The following is a 21859-nucleotide window of genomic DNA, read 5'->3' on the forward strand; positions in this document are numbered from 1 at the left end:
ATAATCTTTCTGAAGTTGTTTTCATCAAACATGAAGCTAGGATCAGTAGACTAAAAAGCTTATCAGTGCTTTTAAGTGCTGATATACAGTACAGTATCACAAAAAAATAATTAATTAAATAGTAAAACATACATCACTTAAAGGTGCAATATGCATAAATCGATCCGCCATTTCCTGGTTGATAATATTTGAATAGTTCACTTAATTTCAGTTTATGTGACAAAACAAGCAATGTATAGTGTAGATAATCACTGCACCATAAAAACTGCTATGAAATATATTTTCTATAATCAAAAATACTGAATTTTCATCTGTTTGAAGCTGGTGTACAAAACCGAAAGTAAAAGATGCAAAAACGAAACGTAAGAACGGGAAGCATAGAAATAGCTCACATAGAACAGATCTACCACTTCTTAGACTTGATTTGAATGTGAATGACAGATCTGTAACTCACATTTCTATGTGAATTTGGTCGGGTCGCACAAAACGTTACATATTGCAGCATTAACTGTTCAAACACACAACTTCACACCACTTTCCCAGGCATCTCCTATTCCAATGAAAGCCTGCTATTGTTCCTTAATCTATACAGAACAAAAATATAAATGCAACATGTAAAATGTTTGTTCCATGTTTCATGAGCTGAAATAAAATATCCCAGAAATGTTTCATACACACAGCTTATTTCTCTAAAATGTTGTGCACAAGTTTGTTTACATCCCTGTTAGTGAGATTTTTTTCTTTGCCAAGGTAATCCATCCACCTGACAGGTGTGGCATATCAAGAAGCTGATGAAACAGCATAGTCATTACACAGGTGCACCTTGTGCTGGGGACAATAAAAGGCCACTCTAAAATGTGCAGTTTTGTCACACAACACAATGCCACAGATGTCTCAAGTTTTGAGGGAGCGTGCAATTGGCATGCTGATTGCAGGAATGTCTACCAGAGCCGTTACCAGAGAATTGAATGTTCATTACTCTACCATAAGCCGCATCCAACGTCATTTCAGAGAATTTGGCAGTATGATTAACCGGCCTCACAACCACAGACCACGTGTAACCACGCCAGCCCAGGACCTCCACATCCGGCTTCTTCACCTGCCGGATAGTCTGAGACTGGCCACCCAGACAGCTGATGAAACTGAGGAGTATGTAATGAGGAGTCTGTAATGAAGCCCTTTTGTGCGGAAAAACTCATTCTGATTGGCTAGGCCTGGCTCCCCAGTGGGAGCGTCTACCTGGTTAAATAAAGGTGAAATATATAAATGTTTTTTTTAATCAGTAAAGCATTGAAATTGCTGCGTGTTGCGTTCGTATTTTTGTTCAGTAGAAGAGTAACCAGGAGCCAGGTGGATGATAGTTAATGATGGCTGATGAGAGCTGTTTTCACACCAACAGTTGTCTGGCCTGTACTGTACACCGACCGGTTGTTCTTCATACTGTATGGTAACTTTACCAATACTTGACTCCTATAGTAGAGCAGTAAGAGACAAGAGGCAAGAATGGAGGGACTTGTGTACACACACACACACACACACACACACACACACACACACACACACACACACACACACACACACACACACACACACACACACACACACACACACACACACACACACACACACACACACACACACACACACACACACACACACACCCCAATGGACAATTAACACAGGGAGAAAGGAAGTAGGGAAAGAGATTTATAAAGATTTCTTAATTACGTTTCACTTTTTAGATTTATGTGTATTGCTAGATATTACTGCACTGTTGGTGCTAGGAACACAAGCATTTCGCTACGCCTGCAAAAACCATCTGCTAAATATGTGTAGGCCGACCAATAGAATTTGATTTGATTTTGTTTTGATTGAAAGAGAAACAGCGCGAGGGAGACCAAGAAGAGAGTAGAAGGGAGATGAGAGAGAGCGAGCCGTCTCGCCAGTCATGCCGGACAGACTGCCAGGAGTACGAGGGAAAGAAGGGAACAGAGGATGAAAAGAGAGGGGGGGGGGGGGGTCTGGCATTGGTAGGAGGCTGTGAAAGGTCTACACCCTTTGATCCCGAGCTGGGCTGTGTAACCATGGAGCTGCCGTGTGAAATTCCACACACACACACACACACCTCAGGCGACGCCGTCCCAAAATCCTACTATCTGCCGACCTGCCCTGCACCCGCCCACGGGCCAGACAGGGGGCGCCACACGTACACCGTTCTGTGTGTGTTGCCGCTTGAGTGCGTGTACATACACATAATCAAATCAAATCACATTTTATTTGTCACATTACTTACAAGCCCTTAACCAACAACAGCTTCATGGCACGATTCCAACACCATCATTAAGTTTGCCGATGACGCAACAGTGGTAGGCCTGATCACCAACAACAATGAGACAGCCTATAGGGAGGAGGTCAGAGACCTGGCAGTGTGGTGCCAGGACAACAACCTCTCCCTCAACGTGGAAATGGTAGCACGCCCCCATTCTCATCAACAGGGCTGCAGTGGAGCAGGTTGAGAGCTTCAAGTTCCTTGGTGTCCACATCACCAACAAACTAACATGGTCCAAGCACAACATGACAGTCGTGAAGAGGGCACAACAAAGCCTATTCCCCCTCAGGAGACTGAAAAGATTTGGCATGGGTCCTCAGATACTCAAAAGGTTCTACAGCTGCACCACCGAGAGTATCCTGACGGGTTGCATCACTGCCTGGTAAGGCAACTGCTTGGCGTCCGACTGCAAGGCACTACAGAGGGTAGTGCGCACGGCCCAGTACATCACTTGGGCCAAGCTTCCTGCCATCCAGGAACTCTATACCAGGCGGTGTCAGAGGAAGGCCCTAAAAATTGTCAAGACTCCAGCCACCCTAGTCATAGACTGTGCTCTCTGCTACCGCAGAGCAAGTGGTACCGGAGCCCCAAGTCTAGGTCCAAGAGGCATCTAAACAGCTTCTACCACTCACGCCATAAGACTCCTGAACACCTAATCAAATGGATACCCAGACTATTTGCATTGCCCACCCCCCGCCCTCTTTTATGATGCTGCTACTCTGTTATTATCTATGCATAGTCACTTTAATAACTCTACCTACATGTACATATTACCTAACCGGTGCGCCCGCACATTGACTCTGTACCGGTACCCCCTGTACATAGCCTCGCTATTGTTATTTTACTGCTGCTCTTTAATTATTTATAACATTTATTTCTTATTTTTTAGGGATTTTTCTTAAAACGGCATTGTTGGTTAAGTGCTTGTAAGTAAGCATTTCACTGTAAGGTCTACACCTGTACTCGGCGCATGTGACAAATACAATTGGATTGGATTTGAAAATTTGATTCGATTTGATTTAATACGTTTTAAAGGAAAAAAAGATAAGTAAAACATAGAAAATAAAAGTAACAAATAATTAAACAGCAGCAGTAAAATAACAATAGCAAGGCTATATACAGGCGATACCAGTACAGAATCAATATGCGGGGGCACCGGTTAGCCGAGGTAATTGAGGTAATATGTACATGTAGGTAGAGTTAAAGTGACTGATCATACTGCCTCCAAGTGGATGTCTTTCATGATTATCTTTATTATCCAAGTGCTAAATAGTTGGAGTGTGTTTGAACACACAATCACTTAATAGTGATTAACCCCAGTGGTTTCCCTAAGTGGTTTACACACTATGTTGCCCTCAAGGCAGGACTGACATAGAGAAGGGCCTCTACCCCTGACTGCTGTGCCACGCTGACTCAGCCAATCACAGTTCAGGGGTTAAAGCTAGAATCCTTTAAGCCTCCATCTCTGCACACCCTTGACCAGGCAGACAGATAGGGGGACGAAGGTATGGAACAGACAGGCAGACAAGACAGACAGACAGACTGATAGTTAGACAGATAGAGGGACGAAGGTATGGAACAGACAGACAGACAGACAGACAGACAGACAGACAGACAGACAGACAGACAGACAGACAGACAGACTGATAGTTAGACAGATAGTTTCTCAGAGCGATAGCGAGAGACATCTAGCTGACTGGCTTTACACCAAGTCTTGTCAGTGGGACTCCTCTTGGCGTAGAGCCAAGGAGTACGGTGTGGAGGAGACATACTAACAGTCATCAATCTGATGGATCATTCCTAATAAGCATGGTTTACTCCTCACACTCAGAACAACATGTAAATGCTTTTCCCGTGTTTTGAAGTGAGGGCTACAGCATGTTTCTCCATATGGTTTCTTAAGTTAAGTGACCATCCTAAGTTCCCTGTCCAAAGTAAGAGCAGAGCACCCTGTATACTGTCTTCTGCAGCCTACAGTCAACAACAGTTCACCCTCTGAGCCCTCTGGAAAATAATCCCTCTGATTGAGGAGGAGTCCTGTGACAGGGTGCAGAAACGAAGGAGCGGAGAGAAGTAGATTTGGAGTTACCGAGTCTTTCCAGGGCTCGGAGGGAACGATAAATGTCAGGAGGAAACTTTCAGCACGCAACTCTCTCCTCCGGAGCATTTTATCTTTTCTTCTCTCTTTTCTCTCTCATTCTCCCTGTTCAAGTGGGAGGGAGGTAAAGAGGGAGTGGGGAGTTAGGTCATGGTACAGTAGAGTTTGTGTGTGCATGACTCTGTGTGCGTACGAGACTGTGGGTGTGTGCGGATGTGTGTGTGCTTCCGCTGTCTGTTTGTGCGTGTGCATGACTCTGTGTGTGTACGCAACTGTATGTGTGAGTGTGCGTCTGTTTCTGTGTGTGTGCTCCCTTGTGTGTCTGTTTGTGTGTATGACTTTGTGTGTGTGTGTGTGTGTGCGTGTGTGTGTGTGTGCGTGCTCCACATCTTGAGGAGAGTAGTTATTTTAATGGAGCGTGTGTTGAGGGCTGTATGGGGAGGAGGGGTTGTAATAAAGTCTCTAGTCCTTCCACCTGGTTCAGCCAGCCAGCTGCTGCCAGACACTACCTCCTGCAGAGGCTTTTACACAGCCTGATAACGAAGAATGGATGAGTTCTGGAGATGAGGTTTGGAGGAGGTTTTATTCAGCACAATAAAGACGGATGGATGAAGGGTAGAGCCTTTCAGTATGTATTTTCTTTCAAACACTTTGAGCATTTGGTGAAGCCTGCCAGATGGTGGGGGAGGTTTGCACTTTTGGGACTATTCCATTACTCCATCAAGCGCAATGACAGAGATGTAAAAAGACAGAGACCTAGATGTCTAGATGCACAAGAAACACAAAACACCTATGATCTTGTGTAACTAACACTCCCTTTCCTAAATTACACAACAGCGTTAAGGCCTGGGAGCTAATCTGGCCTTCTCAAAGGCTCACACTGCCTTAATCCCAATCCACAGGACACAACCTCAACCTCAAACTAGCAGCTGTTCACAGCTGGTCACCGGAAACTTAACTACCACCAACCCACACACCATCGGGTGTAAAGCAGGGATGGAACCAGTTCAGGGAACACAACCGAAAACCGGGGGGAAAAAACTACATTTTCAGAGGAAACAGAAACAGAACTGCGAACGAAAGTGATCTCCGTTATTTTAAAATCTTGAGAACCGGATAATAATGTTTTGTTTGTTCCTGCACATATCTGACCAATCAAACATGTTAACATCTAGCTTACCCGTTCCATTGCAAAATGCTCTATCTGCACTAACTGGTGGAGTAAATTCACAAGCTAAATGTAATTACTATGTTCATTTCACGGGTTAATATACAAACAAAATGGAACTTTTATGAACCCTACATTTTTTGGAGGGGTTGAACAGGTTCAGAACTTCATTATGCTGGTCGGAACCCAAAAAAATAGAGGTTCTGCTCAGAACGGAACAATTGGAAAATAATTTTGGTACCAACCCCTAGTGAAAAAAGTTATATAGTGTACATGTATGCCGTATGCCATGTGGTGTCTCATTGTTACGCCATGTTGAAACCATTCTATCATGCAATGATATCTCCAGTGTTTCCCCTATATTCACTTAAACCAAAGAATTGGATGCAATGTATACTGTAGCAGTCAAAAATTTGGACACACCTACTTATTCCAGGGTTTTTCTTTATTTTGACTATTTTCTACATTGTAGAATAATAGTGAAGACATCAAAACTAGGAAATAAGACATAAGGAATCATGTAGTAACCAAAAAAAGTGTGTAAGGGATATTTGACAAAGAAGGAGAGTGATGGAGTGCTGCATCAGATGACCTGGCCTCCACAATCACCTGACCTCAACCCAATTGAGATGGTTTGGATTGAGTTGGAGCCATATACAAAAATGTATGCAAGTGTTTTTTCCCCCTCATCAGTCTACACACAATACCACATAATGACAAAGCAAAAACATGTTTATTATTTTTTTTTATTATTTATATTTTTTACATATTTGCAACAAAAAAATTGTATTCAGATCCTTTACTGAGTACTTTGTTGATCACCTTTGGCAGCGATTACAGCCTTGAGTCTTCTTGGGTATGACGCTACAAGCTTGGCACAGCTGTATTTGGGGAGGTTCTCTGTCAGGTTGAATGGGGAGCGTCACTGCACAGCTATTTTTAGGTCTCTCCAGAGATGTTAGATCGGGTTCAAGTCTGGGCTCTGGCTGGACCACTCAAGGACATTCAGAGACTTGTCCCAAAGCCACTCCTGCGTTGTCTTGGCTGTGTGCTTAGGGTCGTTGTCATGTTAGAAGGTGAACCTTTGGCCCAGTTTGAGGTCCTAAGTACTCTGGAGCAGGTTTTCATCAAAAATCTCTCTTTATTTGCGCCGTTCATTTTTCCCTCAATCCTGACTAGTCTCCCAGTCCCTGCCGCTGAAAAACATCCACACAATATGATGCTGCTACCACCATGCTTCACCGTAGGGATGGTGCCAGGTTTCCTCCAGACGTGACACTTGGCATTCAGGCCAAAGAGTTCAATCTTTGTTTCATCAGACCAGAGAATCTTGTTTCTCATGGTCTGAGAGTCCTTTTGGTGCCTTTTGGCAAACTCCAAGCTGGCTGTCATGTGCCTTTTACTGAGGAGTGTCTTCCGTCTGGCCACTTTACCATAAAGGCCTGATTGGTGGAGTGGTGCAGAGATGGTTGTCCTTCTGGAACGTTTTCCCATCTCCACAGAGGAACTCTGGAGTTCTGTCAGAGAGACCATCGCGTTCTTGATCACCTCCCTGACCAAGGCCCTTCTCCCCCGATTGCTCAGTTTGGCCTGGTGGCCAGCTCGAGGAAGAATTTTGTTGGTTCCAAACTTCTTCCATTTATGAATGATGGAGGCCACTGTGTTCTTGAGGACCTTCAACACTTCAGAAATGTTTTGTTACCCTTCCCCAGATCTATGCCTCAACACAATGCTGTCTCCTTCGACCTCATGGCTTGGTTTTTTCTCTGACATGCACTGTCAACTGTGATCCCTTATATAGACAGGTGTGCGCCTTTCCAAATCATGTGCATTCAATTGAATTTACAACAGGTGGACTCCAATCAAGTTGTAGAAACATCTCAAGGATGATCAATGGAAACAGGATGCACCTGAGCTCAATTTTGAGTCTCATAGCAAAGGGTCTGAATACTTGTGTAAAAAAGGCATTTCTGATTTTTAATTTGAATAAATTAGCAAACATTTCTAAAAATCTGTTTTCGCTTTGTTATTGTGGTGTATTGTGTGTAGATTGATGAGGATTTCATTTTTTTATATATTATTTTTAGAATAAGGCTGTAACTGTACTTGTCTTGTGCATTTGTTTTATTCTGGGATTATGACTAAAAGTGACTGGTGGAGTCACTTTACCCCAACCTGCACGTACAAATTACCTCAACTAACCTGTACCCCCGCACATTGACTAGTACCAGTACCCCCTGTACGTAGCCTCATTAATGTTATTTTATTGTGTTACTTTTTATTACATTTTTTACTTCAGGTTATTTAGTAAATACTTTCTTAACTTTATTTCTTGAACTGCATTGTAGGTTAAGGGCTTGTAAGTAAGCATTTCACGGTAAGGTCTACACCTGTTGTATTCGGCGCATGTGAGAAGTAAAATTGGATTTGATATGATTTGATTCCGCTGATGTGTTTCTATGCTGTTGTTCAACCTGCTTATTTGAATGCACTAGTTTTACACAGCTCTGGCTAACAGCATGCTAAATAACTGAAATGCAAATAAAATGTACAGGCCCCACAAGTAATTTTCACAAATCTCTCTGATTACACTTTCTAATCACGTCCTAAAATCCTCTTCTGTGCCAATCAAAATGGCCACCACTCCAACGCCTCTAGTAGCGTGAAGAAGAGACAAACTGCCCATGCTGTGCTCTACCACAACATGTAACATCACTGAATTGCATAACAAAATACAGCAGACTCCTGATAATTGACGGACGGTGGGCACTAAACTGGAGCATGCTGTTATCAGGAGAAATACAGAAGAATGTAAAGTGCAGTTTTACCTGAATAGGTTCTTGGGTCAGTCGCATAGGTCCTATGCATTCTTCTGTGGCTGATACCTGGAACACAACCAGAGAGAGAGAGATGGAATGAGCTCAAGCTCAAACAAAAACAACAAAACAATGAATAGCAAGAGTAAAAACAGACGCGAGAGCAGGAGTAAAAAATGAAACATAGAAAAAGAGTACTGCTCACCATTTTACTCTCTTCTTCAGGTACCATACATGCCCTGAACCTCTCTCTCGCTATCGCTTTTCCCCCTCTCTCTATCTCTTTCTTTCTCTCTCTCTCAACCAGCTAATACTCCATAAGCAGGTATTCCTCAGTAAAAAAAAACGAAGCTCTACACTCTTCAGCAAACCTTGGTTAGCTTACTGAGCAATGTCACTGTATCAACTATAGCAGGAATGATTTCTGGCTACTGGACTATCGACTAATGGCTTAGGATGTTCCGCGCACACACTCACACTATTAGTGACGTAACAAGACCAGGTCTGTTACAAGCCTCTTTAAAGAGTATTAAGGGATACAGACAGACAGGTGTATGTGAGTAATGCCTTGTGGAGGAGCAGTACTGACACTGTTGATAGACTGGAGCTAACGCAGGTTCAAAAATAACATGCACATGAGTCCTTTCACCAATTCGGTGTCTTTTGAGAATTGTGACTTGGTGAAAAAAACATGTTTGATTTCACATAATTTTTATATTCTGTCATAAAGAACACATGTTCCACTTCAACCTCTCATGAGGTTACATTTTTTAAAAGCCTATAAAAAGTGCCTATTAAGTGGCGAACAAAGTAACAGGGTTGACTGTAAAAGGGTTGACCATTTCACCTTAAATCAGCCATAAATCCTCTTGTGACAGGGTGAATGGAAGCTAGTTGTGTACAACAGAGAGGGGCAATTGAATGCAAGCTTATTTTTTATTTGTTCATTTAAAATAAAAAAAACATTCCTAGCCTGTCTGTCTATGGGTAAGAGGGTTGACGTGTTATGCTTGAAAATGGCCGAAGAGAACCAGCTCACCTGCTTTTACACTATGATTTGACTATTTGACATGTTCAATGTTTTTTTTTTAATAAATATTTTAAAAGGAATAGTTTCATCATATTAAAATGAAAATTCAGTTCACGTAACAGGGTTGACATTCAACATGAGGGACAGACGTGAATGAATCAACATGAAATAAATAATCATCTTCAGAAATTACTTTGTCAAAACAACAAAATTACTAGGGGCTTTACAATGATGGTGAACACTTGGAGAAATGCTGGAGTTAAGGGGTTTAAAATCTTCCTAGAGGTCACAGATGGTGCACCGAGGGACATGTTAAAATGCTGCATTTTGCCACTTTAGCAAGTCTTTATTCATATTGAAAATCAGATTTATTGAATTCTCCATGTGGTCTATATTAAAGGGCACTTCATTTAATATAACAGGCTTTTAAAATTCAATATTGGTGTACAATTTCTCCTTAAATTACCAAAGGGAAGCAAAAGGCACTAATTTCGTTGAACGACCCACACCGGTGGCAATGACATCTCAAGTCTCCACATATGCAGTATTTCACGTTGACCCATATCTGTCTCTGTGCCTCTCTGGACACCTGTCATTATCTGTTTATCACAGCTCATCACGGCTCATTGACTCAGTACTGTGTTAATTGTCCCTCTTGGCCTCCCTTACAGAGTTGAATGAGGCCAGCTCTGCAGTCATATTCAATGGATAAGGGACTGTTTGTGTTTGTTTGTGGGGACATCAGTTAGGATCTGATGTATGGCCAACAATGTATGGCGATTAGTGCCAACAATGAGCTCATCAGGTCTCTTGTGCGCTGTCCCTGTGTCTGATATGGTTCCTGAACCATGTCGATGTAGGAGGACAGAGAGGGGCATAGAAGAATGTATAGAGTGTATAGAGAGTGTTTAGAGAATGTAAAGAGAGTGTATAGAGTGTATAGAAGGGGGTATAGAAAGGTGTATAGAAGGGTGTATAGAGTGTATAGAGAGTGTATAGAAGGGGGTATAGAAGGGTGTATAGAAGGGTGTATAGAGTGTATAGAGAGTGTATAGAGAGTATAGAGTGTATAGAGAGTATAGAGAGTTTATTGAGAGTGTATAGAGTGTATAGAGAGAGTATAGAAGGGTGTATAGAAGGGTGTATAGAGAGTGTATAGAGTGCATAGAGAGTGTATAGAAGGGTGTATAGAGTGTATAGAGAGTGTATAGAAGGGTGTATAGAGAGTGTATAGAGAGTGTATAGAAGGGTGTATAGAGAGTGTATAGAGTGTATAGAGAGAGTATAGAAGGGTGTAGAGAGAGTGTATAGAGAGTGTATAGAAGGTGTATAGAGAGTGTATAGAGTGCATAGAGAGTGTATAGAAGGGTGTATAGAGAGTGTATAGAGTGTATAGAGAGTGTATAGAGTGTATAGAAGGGTTTATAGAGAGTGTATAGAGTGTATAGAGAGTGTATAGAGTGTATAGAAGGGTGTATAGAGCGTATAGAGAGTGTATAGAAGAGTGTATAGAGAGTGTATAGAAGAGTGTAGAGAGTGTATAGAAGGGTGTATAGAGAGTGTATAGAGTGTATAGAGAGTGTATAGAGTGTATAGAAGGGTGTATAGAGCGTATAGAGAGTGTATAGAAGAGTGTATAGAGAGTGTATAGAAGAGTGTAGAGAGTGTATAGAAGGGTGTATAGAGAGTGTATAGAAGGGTGTATAGAGAGTGTATTGAAGGGTATAGACTAGAGGGTGTGTGGACAAAACAACAGGCAGCAGTCTCTCATCTAACCACTGTCATAGAGTGACTGGACTCTAGAACCTTTAGAGGTAGTGCTGAGCGATTAACCAAAATTATTTTACTTTTTTTTTAAATTAAACAACTAATTGACCGATGTCGGTTCAATTACTTGAATTCCATTTTGATTTTGTGGTGTGTGAGAAATCAACTAATTCATGAGAGAAATCAAGTCAAGAACTATGTGGGATGCTGGACTGAAGGGAGTTTAATCAAATATTCAACCTAGTTCAGTGCAGAAACGTGCCTGTTTCTTCTGGCTCGGGCAGAGACGGATGAGAGAGGAAGAGGTGAAGCAAGAGGTTTTACTCTCGCCAAAATCTGTACAAAATAAGCCCAATGAGTTTCTATGGGCTTATTTTGGACGTAAGCTTGTCACCTGCCTTCCCGCCTTTGGGAAAATGACTCCCATTGTAAGAGCGGAAGCATGAGCATCTTATCATTATATACAGATCTCTGGGCGGATACACTTTTACACCTGCTACGTTAGGTTAGATACACACAGAACGCATAGACCGCATGAGAGATGTCACGTTCCTGACCTATTTCTGTTAGTTTGTTGTATGTGTTAGTTGGTCAGGACGTGAGTTTGGGTGGGCATTCTATGTTTTCTGTTTCTATGTTGGTTTAAGGGTTGCCTGGTATGGCTCTCAATTAGAGGCAGGTGTTTGCGTTTCCTCTAATTGAGAGTCATATTAAGGTAGGTTGTTTCACAGTGTTCGTTGTGGGTGGTTGTCTCCTGTGTCAGTGTTTGTCGCACCATACGGGACTGTTCGGTTTGTTTGTACATCGTTCTTTTTGTGTAGTCTATTTTCCCTGTTCGTGCGTTCTTCGTGTTGTATGTAAGTTCGTATGTTCAGGTTTGTCAACGTTATTTTGTTAATTATTCAAGTGTTTTCGTTTCGTGTTTTTTCCGTCTTGTTTAATTAAAATATGTCATTTCACAACGCTGCGCCTTGGTTCAATCACTACTCCTCCTCTTCAACCGAAGAGGAACACCGTTACAGAACCACCCACCAAATTACCAGAACCAAGCAGCGTAATACACAGGACTACTGGAATTGGGAGGACGAGCTGGATGGAAAAGGTCCTTGGGCTCAACCAGGGGAATATCGCCGCCCCAAAGCTGAGCTGGAGGCAGCGAAAGCAGAGAGGCGGCGATATGAGGAGGCAGCAAGGAAGCAAGGCTGGAGACCGGAGAATCATGCCCAAAACTGCAGATATGAGGGGACGCCCACTTCCCAGGCTAACCGTGGAGAGCGGGAGTACGGGCAGACACCGTGTTACGCAGTAGAGCGCACGGTGTCTCCTGTACGTGTGCATAGCCCAGTGCGGGTTATTCCACCTCCCCGCACTGGTAGGGCTAGATTGAGCATTGAGCCAAGTGCCATGAAGCCGGCTCTACATATCTGGACACCAGTACGTCTCCTTGGGCCGGCTTACATGGCACCAGCCTTACGCATGGTGTCCCCGGTTCGCCTACATAGCCCGGTGCGGGTTATTCCACCTCCCCGCACTGGTCGGGCGACGGGGAGCATTCAGCCAGGTAAGGTTGGGCAGGCTCAGTGTTCAAGGGAGCCAATACGCCTGCACGGTCCGGTATTTCCGGCACTACCTCCCCGCCCCAGCCCAGTACCACCAGCTCCGGCACCACGCACTAAGCCACCTGTGCGTCTCCAGAGCCCTGTACACACTGTTCCTTCTCCCCGTACTCGTCCTGATGTGCGTGCACTCAGCCCGGTGCCACCAGTGCCGGTACCACGCACCAGGCAAATAGTACGCTTTGAGAGTACAGTGTGCCCTGTCCCTGCTCCCCGCACTAGGCTTGAAGTGCGTGTCTCCAGTCCGGTGCCTCCAGTTCCGGCACCACGCACCAGGCCTACAGTGCGTCTCAGCCGGCCAGAGTCTGCCGTCTGCCCAACGGCGCCTGAACTGTCCGTCTGCCAAGCGCCGCATGAACTGCTCGTCTGTATTGAGCCTTCAAAGCCGCCCGTCTGCCATGAGCCTACAGAGCCTTCCGCCAGACAGGAGCCGCTAGAGCCTTCCACCAGACAGGAGCAGCCAAAGCCTTCCGCTAGACAGGATCAGTCTGAGCCATCCGTCTCCGCAGCGCCATCTGAGCCATCCGTCTCCGCAGCGCCATCTGAGCCATCCGTCTCCTCAGCGCCATCTGAGCCATCCGTCTCCCCAGCGCCGTCTGAGCCATCCGTCTCCCCAGCGCCGTCTGAGCCATCCGTCTCCCCAGCGCCGTCTGAGCCATCCGTCTCCCCAGCGCCGTCTGAGCCATCCGTCTGTCCCGAGCCATTAGAGCCGCCCGTCTGTCCCGAGCCGTCAGAGCCGTTAGTCAGTCAGGAGCCGCTAGAGCCATTCGTCAGTCAGGATCTGCCAGAGCCGCCAACTAGACAGGATCTGCCAGAGCCGCCAACTAGACGGGATCTGCCAGAGCCGCCAACTAGACGGGATCTGCCAGAGCCGCCAACTAGACAGGATCTGCCAGAGCCGCCAACCAGACAGGATCTGCCAGAGCCGCCAACCAGACAGGATCTGCCAGAGCAGCCAGCGAGCCATGAGCGTCCAGAGCCGCCAGCCAGCCATGAGCGTCCAGAGCCGTCAGCCAGCCATGAGCGTCCAGAGCCGTCAGCCAGCCATGTGCGTCCAGAGCCGTCAGCCAGTCATGAGCTGCCCCTCAGCCCAGAGCGGCCATTAATCCAGAACTGCCCCTCAGTCCAGAGCTGTCTCTCTGTCCGGAGCTGCCTTTCAGTCCGGAGTTGCCCCTCTATCCTGAGCTACCGCTCTATCCTGAGCTACCTCTCTATCTACCTCTCTATTCTCACCTACCTCTATGTCCTGAGCTACCTTGTCCCGGAGCTGTCCCTTTATTTTGTGTTGCATAGATTAGGTGGGTGGAATAGAGGGGTGGTCATTCTGAGGGAGATTAGCAAACTGGGATTGACTATGGTGGGGTGGGGACCTCGTCCTGAGCCTGAGCCACCACCGTGGTCAGATGCCCACCCAGACCCTCCCCTAAACTTTGTGCTGGTGCGCCCGGAGTTCGCACCTTAAGGGGGGGGTTATGTCACGTTCCTGACCTATTTCTGTTAGTTTGTTGTATGTGTTAGTTGGTCAGGACGTGAGTTTGGGTGGGCATTCTATGTTTTCTGTTTCTATGTTGGTTTAAGGGTTGCCTGGTATGGCTCTCAATTAGAGGCAGGTGTTTGCGTTTCCTCTAATTGAGAGTCATATTAAGGTAGGTTGTTTCACAGTGTTCGTTGTGGGTGGTTGTCTCCTGTGTCCGTGTTTGTCGCACCATACGGGACTGTTCGGTTTGTTTGTACATCGTTCTTTTTGTGTAGTCTATTTTCCCTGTTCGTGCGTTCTTCGTGTTGTATGTAAGTTCGTATGTTCAGGTTTGTCAACGTTATTTTGTTAATTATTCAAGTGTTTTCGTTTCGTGTTTTTTCCGTCTTGTTTAATTAAAATATGTCATTTCACTTCGGTTGAAGAGGAGGAGGAACACTGTTACAAGAGAGGAATGTACAAAACACAATGACAAGAGGGACAGAGAGTTTGTGAAAGTATGCCTTATCTACTTTATTTATTTTTATTTAACTAGGCAAGTCAGTTAAGGAATTAAAAATAATAAAGTCATCAAATAAAACAAAGTAATATACACAACTTTAATATTTTATTATTTCATAATCATTTCCTATTTTTCAATCGATGTCTACCCAATGTGGACCTGACAGAGACAATGGAATATTTTCAATGTTTTGGCAATTGAATGTTCACAATTATTCGTTTTGAAATTTCCATTAAAAAGCTCTAAAATCATTGTAGTGTCAATATTTCATGATGCATTTAACGTAAAAAAAGATCAAGACCGAAATCGAAAAAACATTATTATTTTGTAATAATCTACCTGAAACCGAACCAACCTAAAAAAAACACTAATAGCTCAGCACTATTAAGCAGAGACCGGTTATAGCATTATTCTCTCTCTCTCTCTTTCTCTCCGTTTCTCTCTCTTTTCATGTAGGGTCCATTTATTCTGGCCTATATGCGTCCACAGTGCTGTGTGTGTGTTGTAGCGCTGGCCCAGATAAAAAAACAAAACACTATGAAAGCTCTCAGATACATTAGCACACACTCTCACACAAAAACAAAAAAACAGATGCATCCTCTCCACTCGAAAATCTCTTCTAGCCTTTCATCAGACCACCTGGTAGCTGACACCTGCCTGCCTGCCTCCCTGCCTGCCTCCCTCCCTGCCTGCCTGCCTGTCTGCCTCCCTACCTACCTGCCTGCCTGCCTGCCTGCCTGCCTGCCTGCCTGCCTGCCTGCCTGCCTGCCTGCCTGCCTACCTCCCTCCCTGCCTGCCTGCCTGCCTGCCTGCCTGCCTGTCTGCCTGCCCGCCTCCCTGTCTGCCTGCCCGCCTCCCTGTCTGCCTGCCTGCCTGCCTCCCTCCCTGCCTGCCTCCCTGCCTCCCTGTCTGTCCGTCCGTCCGTCCTGAATATAGAACAGGCTGTGTTATACTGTAACAGAGAACACAGAGTACCGTGTGTGTGTGTGTGTGTGTGTGTGTGTTCATGACAGGAAATATGAAGCCATAAGCAACCATCAAGGTCACATTACTGCATCATAACGACAGGTACACATCTCTCACTGCATTCACAATGACATTCACTTACAGTTACAGTGAGTAACCTACATACAGTGGGGTCCGAGAATTATTGACACCCTTGATCAATTATCATAAATGACAGTATAAAATAAATCATTCAAATACTGATCTATATTGTTTGATAAATAATTTGAAAATTATAGTATTTTACAATTGCTCAGAGAAAGAGGTTTTGTTTAAAAAGTGTAACTTTTTTTTTTGAAGGCAGAGGTCAAAATTATTGACACCCTTAAAGAGTCTAATAAAAAAAGTCACCAAAAGTTGAGTTTTTGGTCCCATATTACTATCACGCAATGACTACACCAAGCTTGTGACTCTACAAACTTGTTGGATGCATTTGCTGTTTGTTTTGGTGTGTTTCAAATAATTTTGGGCCCAATAGAAATTAATGGGAAATAATGTATTATGTCATTTTTGAGTCCCTTTTATAGTAAATAAGAATATAATATGTTTCGAAACACTTCTACATTAATATGGATTCTACCATGATTACGGATAATCCTGAATTATTTGTGAATAACAATGAGTGACAAAGCTACAGGTCAAAGATCATAATCCCAAGACATCCTAACCTCTCACCATTACCAATAACAGGGGAGGTATGATCTTTGACCCTCTGTAACTTTCTCACTCATCATTATTCATGATTAATTCAGGATTATGTGTAGTCATGGTATTTGAATTATACAATGTCTTCTTATCATGCAGTGTGATCTAACATGGTGAAGTTATAGATCAGATTCTACATGGTCTGCATGAAACAACAGACTCATCAACAGTGTTGGGGAACATTACGCTTAAAGGTAACTCGTTACGTTGCATCGTTACTTGCATGACAAGTAACTCTGAGGAGATACCTTGCGTGTGTCGGGCATTCATTCTTATGCCCTATAGAGGGCAAACACTACCTTTGAATGGCTTGCATAGCCTACTGTCTGTAGCCTAATTTATCACTCTGGGCTATACCAACTTAAGTAATAATGACAGACGCAATATCTCTTTTACAATACTTAAAATGTATGATTTTGTTTAATTATGTACACAGAAGTATAAACATATTGAAGTATAAACACATGTTTACGCAAACAAGAAAATGCTCATCCAGAGGCGGCGCTCCTAGTGGCCGGGGACTTTAATGCAGGGAAACTTAAATCTTCTTTAGCTCATTTCTACCAGCATGTTAAATGGGCAACCAGAGGGCAAAAAACTCGGGACCACCTTTACTCCACACACAGAGACACGTACACAGCTCTCCCTCGCCCTCCATTTGGCAAATCTGACTCTATCCTCCAGATTTCCGCTTACAAGCAAAAACTAAAGCAGGAAGTTCTAGTTATTCGCTCAATAAGGAAGTGGTCAGATGACGCAGATGATAAGCTACAGGACTGTTTTGCTAGCACAGACTGGAATATGTTCCGGGATTCTTTCGATGGCATTGAGGAGTACACCACATCATTCACTGGCTTCATCAAGAAGTGCATCGATGATGTCGTACCCACAGTGACCGTACGTACACACCCCATCCAGAAGCTTTAAAATCTTGCACAAAATGTACCCTTTCAATAACTTGTTATAAAAATACATGGACGTAGAGGACATTTTCTGTGATAAAGAAGGAGAAACTATTATACACTTTTTTCATGAGTGTGACTCTGTGAAGTTATTTTGGAGCGTGTATCAATAAGACTCCTGTATTGTAACAGTCCTGACCTGTTTTATGTTGTTTTTTATGTGTTTATGGTCAGGGCATGTGTTTTGGGTGGGCAGTCTATGTTATCTGTTTCTATGTTGGTTTCGGTGTGCCTGGTATGGCTCTTGATTAGAGGCAGGTGGTTTGCATTTTCCTCTAATCAAGAGTCATATTTAGGTAGGGCATTATCACTGTGTGTTTGTGGGTGATTGTCTCCTGTGATGTCTATCGTGTTGTCGATGTTTTTTTCACATATGGAGCTGTTTGGCTGTTCGTTCGTTTTGATGTCCGTTCCTGTTCGTGAGTTTACGTTTGTCCATGTAAGTTTATGTTCAGGTTCCGTTGTACGTCGTTTTCTTATTTTGTAGTTTGTTAAAGTGTTTTTGTTTCGTGACCATCGTAATTAATAATAAAGATGGCATATTTCCCAGACTCCGCATTTTGGTCAGAAGATCCTTCTCTCCTCACCTCTTCCGAGGATGAGGAGAGCGACAGCTCTAACAGAATCACCCACCAAAATACAGAGACCAAGCGGTATGGGAATGCTCGACGGAGAAATAAGGATTTCTGGACTTGGGAGGAGATATTGGACGGTAGAGGACCTTGGGCTCAACCAGGGGAATATCGCCGTCCTAAGGAGGAGAAGAGGGCAGCCACAGCCCAGGAGCGCTGGTATGAGGAGGCAGCGCGACGACGCGGTTGGGAGCCCGTGAGTAAGACCCAAAAATTTCTTGGGGGGGGGCACACGAGGAGTGTGGCAAAGCCGGGTAGGATACCCGAGCCAACTCCCCGTGCTTACCGTGGAGGTAGAAGGCGTCGTACTGGTAAGACACCGTGTTATGCGGTAAAGCGCACGGTGTCCCCAGTACGCGTGCTTAGCCCAGTGCGGGCTATTCCACCTTGCCGCACTGGGAGGGCTAGGTTGGGCATCGAGCCGGGTGCCATGAAGCCGGCCCAACGTAGCTGGTCTCCAGTACGTCTCCTCGGGCCGGTGTACATGGCACCAGCCTTACAGGTGGTGTCCCCGGTTCGCCTGCATAGCCCAGTGCGGGCTATTCCACCTCGCCGCACTGGCAGGGCTACGGGGTTCATTCAACCTGGTAGGGTTGGGGAGGCTCGGTGCTCAAGAGCACGTGTCCTCCTTCACGGTCCGGTATATCCGGTGCCACCTCCATGTACCAGTCCTCCGGTGGCAGCCCCCCGTACCAGGCTGTCTCTCCGGGTTCTCTCTCCTGCTGTTTCCTCCTCTCCAGCGCAGCCGGTGCCTAGACCACGCACCAGGCTGTCTCTCCTTCTCCTCCCTACAGAGCTATCTGTCTCCCCAGCGCCATCTGAGCCATCCGTCTCCCCAGCGCCATCTGAGCCATCCGTCTCCCCAGCGCCATCTGAGCCATCCGTCTCCCCAGCGCCATCTGAGCCATCCGTCTCCCCAGCGCCATCTGAGCCATCCGTCTCTCCAGCGCCATCTGAGCCATCCGTCTCCCCAGCGCCGTCTGAGCCATCCGTCTGCCATGAGCCTGCAAAGCCGCCCGTCTGCCATGAGCCTGCAAAGCCGCCCGTCTGCCATGAGCCTACAGAGCCATCCGCCAGACAGGAGCCGCTAGAGCCGTCAGCCAGACAGGAGCCGCTAGAGCCGTCAGCCAGACAGGATCTGCCAGAGCCGCCAACCAGACAGGATCTGCCAGAGCCGCCAACCAGACAGGATCTGCCAGAGCCGCCAACCAGACAGGATCTGCCAGAGCCGCCAACCAGACAGGATCTGCCAGAGCCGCCAACCAGACAGGATCTGCCAGAGCCGCCAGCGAGCCATGAGCAGCCAGAGCCGTCAGAGAGCCATGAGCAGCCAGAGCCGTCAAAGAGCCATGAGCAGCCAGAGCCGTCAAAGAGCCATGAGCAGCCAGAGCCGTCAGTGAGCCATGAGCAGCCAGAGCCGTCAGAGAGCCATGAGCAGCCAGAGCCGTCAGAGCGCCATGAGCGTCGAGAGCCGTCAGCCTGCCATGAGCGTCGAGAGCCGTCAGCCTGCCATGAGCGTCGAGAGCCGTCAGCCTGCCATGAGCGTCGAGAGCCGTCAGCCTGCCATGAGCGTCAAGAGCCGTCAGCCTGCCATGAGCGTAGAGAGCCGTCAGCCAGCATGGACCTGCCAGAGCCGTCCAAACAGGACCTGCCAGAGTCCTTCAGCCGGGATCTGCCCCTTGTCCCGGTGTTGCCCCTTGTCCCGGTGCTGCCCCTTGTCCCGGTGCTGCCCCTTGTCCCGGTGCTGCCCCTTGTCCCGGTGCTGCCCCTTGTCCCGGTGCTGCCCCTTGTCCCGGTGCTGCCCCTTGTCCCAGTGATGGTCCTTATCCTGGTGCTGCCCCTTGTTCTGGTGCTGCCCCTTGTCCCGGTGCTACCCCTTGTCCCGGTGCTGCCCCTTGTCCTGGTGCTAGCTGTTTATTTAGGGGAAGGTAGTGTTAGGGTGGGCATTAGAAGGGGTAGAAAGAAGAGGGGAGTGACTATGGTGGTATGGGGACAGCGTCCTGAGCCGGAACCACCACCGTGGTCAACTGCCCACCCGGACCCTCCCCTGGACTTTGTGCTTGTGCGCCCGGCGTGCGCATCTTGAGGGGGGGGTACTGTAACAGTCCTGACCTGTTTTATGTTGTTTTTTATGTGTTTATGGTCAGGGCATGTGTTTTGGGTGGGCAGTCTATGTTATCTGTTTCTATGTTGGTTTCGGTGTGCCTGGTATGGCTCTTGATTAGAGGCAGGTGGTTTGCATTTTCCTCTAATCAAGAGTCATATTTAGGTAGGGCATTATCACTGTGTGTTTGTGGGTGATTGTCTCCTGTGATGTCTATCGTGTTGTCGATGTTTTTTTCACATATGGAGCTGTTTGGCTGTTCGTTCGTTTTGATGTCCGTTCCTGTTCGTGAGTTTACGTTTGTCCATGTAAGTTTATGTTCAGGTTCCGTTGTACGTCGTTTTCTTATTTTGTAGTTTGTTAAAGTGTTTTTGTTTCGTGACCATCGTAATTAATAATAAAGATGGCATATTTCCCAGACTCCGCATTTTGGTCAGAAGATCCTTCTCTCCTCACCTCTTCCGAGGATGAGGAGAGCGACAGCTCTAACATGTATTTACAATGGAGGACGTCATATGTTATTATTAAAATAAAAACAAAAGCACTGAGTGAGTCGTTCATTTCTTTTTTCTCTCCGGTAAATTTTAGAGACACAAAAACAAATATTTGAATACTGTCCCTGAATGCAATATATTTTGAATTGAAATCCAATATCTAATAAAATCTCTAGAACTAGTCAATAACAAAAAAAACACTGTATTCTTAGAACACTATCAGAAGTTTACACAACTGTTTACACAACTGTAACCCCTGGCTTTTTATATGTTTTTATTTATTTTCTTTTATGAAAATTTACTTTTGAAAGTCAATCCTTGTGATCATTTTTTAAACTTTTAATGCTATTTTATGTTATACAGAAAAAATATACATGTAGTGATGTCTTATGTCCTCCGACGAACCATCAAACAGGCAAAGCATCAACACAGGACTAAGATTGAATCGTACTACACCGGTTCCGACACTCGTCAGATCATGGCAGGGCTTGCAAACTATTACGGACTACAAAGGGAAGCACAGCCGCAAGCTGCCCAGTGACACGAGCCTACCAGACGAGCTAAATGACTTCTATGCTTGATTCGAGGCAAGCAACACTGAAGCATGCATGAGAGCATCAGCTGTTCCGGATGACTGTGTGATCACGCTCTCTGTAGCCAATGTGAGTAAGATCTTTAAACAGGTCAACATTCACAACATACAGCGCATGTACTGTGAGCATGCGCTCAACAACTGGCAAGTGTCTTCACTGACATTTTAAACCTGTCCCTGACCGAGTCTGTAATACCAACATCTTTCAAGCAGACCACCATAGTCCCTGTGCCCAAGAACACCAAGGTAACCTACCTAAATGACTACTGACCCATAGCACTCACGTCTGTAGCCATGAAGTGCTTTGAAAGGCTGGTCATGGCTCACCTCAACACCATTATCCCAGAAACCCTAGACCCACTCCAATTTGCATACCGCCCCAACAGATCCACAGATGATGCAATTTCTATTGCACTTCACACTCCATAAAAGGAACACCTATGTGATAATGCTATTCATTGATTACAGCTCAGCCTTCAACACCACAGTGCCCTCAAAGCTCACCACTAAGCTAAGGACGCTGGGACTAAACAAACCAAGACAGTTGAATTTGAATATTGAA

The 21859-nt window shown here is 45.4% G+C and overlaps 1 protein-coding gene across 1 annotated transcript in view; it reads right to left on the minus strand.

The window, feature by feature from the left end:
* Nucleotides 1-21859, minus strand: part of LOC129863810 (high affinity cAMP-specific and IBMX-insensitive 3',5'-cyclic phosphodiesterase 8B-like) — an 81753-nt gene that overhangs the window by 47671 nt on the left and 12223 nt on the right. The window contains exon 2 of the mRNA XM_055936086.1: nt 8424-8480. Within this exon, the coding sequence (XP_055792061.1) occupies nt 8424-8480 (57 nt within the window). The remainder of the gene's footprint in view (nt 1-8423; nt 8481-21859) is intronic.

The sequence above is a fragment of the Salvelinus fontinalis genome, chromosome 10 (genome assembly GCF_029448725.1).
Source record: "Salvelinus fontinalis isolate EN_2023a chromosome 10, ASM2944872v1, whole genome shotgun sequence".
NCBI classification, from domain to species: domain Eukaryota; kingdom Metazoa; phylum Chordata; class Actinopteri; order Salmoniformes; family Salmonidae; genus Salvelinus; species Salvelinus fontinalis.